At 34.1% G+C, this 1,403-nt stretch overlaps 1 protein-coding gene across 1 annotated transcript in view; it reads right to left on the bottom strand.

Annotated features, from left to right (window-relative positions):
* Window positions 1-967, bottom strand: part of LOC104964088 (coiled-coil domain-containing protein 90B, mitochondrial-like) — a 2,303-nt gene extending 1,336 nt beyond the window's left edge. Inside the window, exon 1 of the mRNA XM_010792810.1 lies at window positions 783-967. Within this exon, the coding sequence (XP_010791112.1) occupies window positions 783-822 (40 nt within the window). The 5' untranslated portion in view covers window positions 823-967. The remainder of the gene's footprint in view (window positions 1-782) is intronic.
* Window positions 968-1,403: the final 436 nt, after the last annotated feature.

Genomic DNA, 1,403 nt, shown 5'->3' with positions numbered 1-1,403 from the left:
TCGCACTAATAAGGGGAAGAATAACGATTTGAAGTACTATAGTGGAATGCTGTAAACAGCATTCGCACTAATAATAATAATAATAAAGGGAAGAATAAAGATTTGAAGTACTATAGTGGAATGCTGTAAACAGCATTCACACTAATAAGGGGAAGAATAAAGAATCGAGGTACTATAGTGGAATGCTGTAAACAGCATTCGCACTAATAAGGGGAAGAATAAAGAATCGAAGAACTATAGTGGAATGCTGTAGACAGCATTCGCACTAATAAAGATTTGAAGAACTATAGTGGAATGCTGGAAGCATTCACACTAATAAGCATGTCATTTGTGTTAAATGAGGCGTCTGTATCCTGAGGACTGTGCATGTGATTCAGTTTCTTCCATGAATCCACCACGATGACAGCTGCCTGCCCCCCCCAACACACACACACAAACATACATACACACACACACACACACACACACACACACACACACACACACATAATATTCTGTTAGTGTTACGACAGAATTGCAGTTTTTACGGAGTTCATTAATCATCATTACAGTAACACTAAAACTCAGTATGTATACAGTGTGTATTAGCACTTTAACTTTAATACAGTGTGTATACATTGTGTATTAGTACTTTAACTTTAATACAGTACATACAGTGTGTATTAGTACTTGTAGTGTAACAGAGTGTGTGTACAGTGTGTATTAGTACTTGTACTGTAACAGAGTGTGTGTACAGTGTGTGTACAGTGTGTATTAGAGTGTGTATTAGTACTTGTACTCACCGCGCACTCGGACCCTGTTCAGCAGCTGCATCGCGTTCATCCTGTTTAACTGTTTAAATGCAGTTTAAATATGTATATATGTATATGTGTATATTATTATATTTATATTATATGTACTGAAACTCCTGAGGTCCAAATGTTCCTAAAGTTAAATAAGAATCTCAGACCGGAAAACAACAGGGAGTTCCGGCATGGTGCGTTCAGGGACTGTGGGAATCCTCAGCACTGCTAAGGTCGCTCGTGTTAATACGGCTTAAAAAAATAAATAATAATGATAATCGAGGTAATAAGGAACTTTAAAAATCTTCAATAATGACATAAATGAGAGGAAATATACACTTCTGCTGGTTTGAAATGAATGTGTAATGTTCTAACTCCTAATAGGATAACATGTACTTCATTGATCCCAATTTGGGACATTTTAGTTACAGCAGTTTAAAACAAACCAAGGCTGCACATAATAACATAATAACTAACTAAAAGAGCAGAAATAAACTATTGTAAAATATAAAAATCTCAAAATAAATACGAAAATAATTAAATAAATACATAAATAATTAAATAAATACGCCTATGAAATAAATTCTGAAATAAATAAACGAGGCAATATATATATATATA

This window comes from Notothenia coriiceps, unplaced genomic scaffold (assembly GCF_000735185.1).
Source record: "Notothenia coriiceps isolate Sejong01 unplaced genomic scaffold, NC01 NC01_scaffold00036593, whole genome shotgun sequence".
NCBI lineage: Eukaryota > Metazoa > Chordata > Actinopteri > Perciformes > Nototheniidae > Notothenia > Notothenia coriiceps.
The sequence above is the reverse complement of the archived record's forward strand: the minus strand, read 5'-3'. Positions and strand labels throughout refer to the sequence as shown.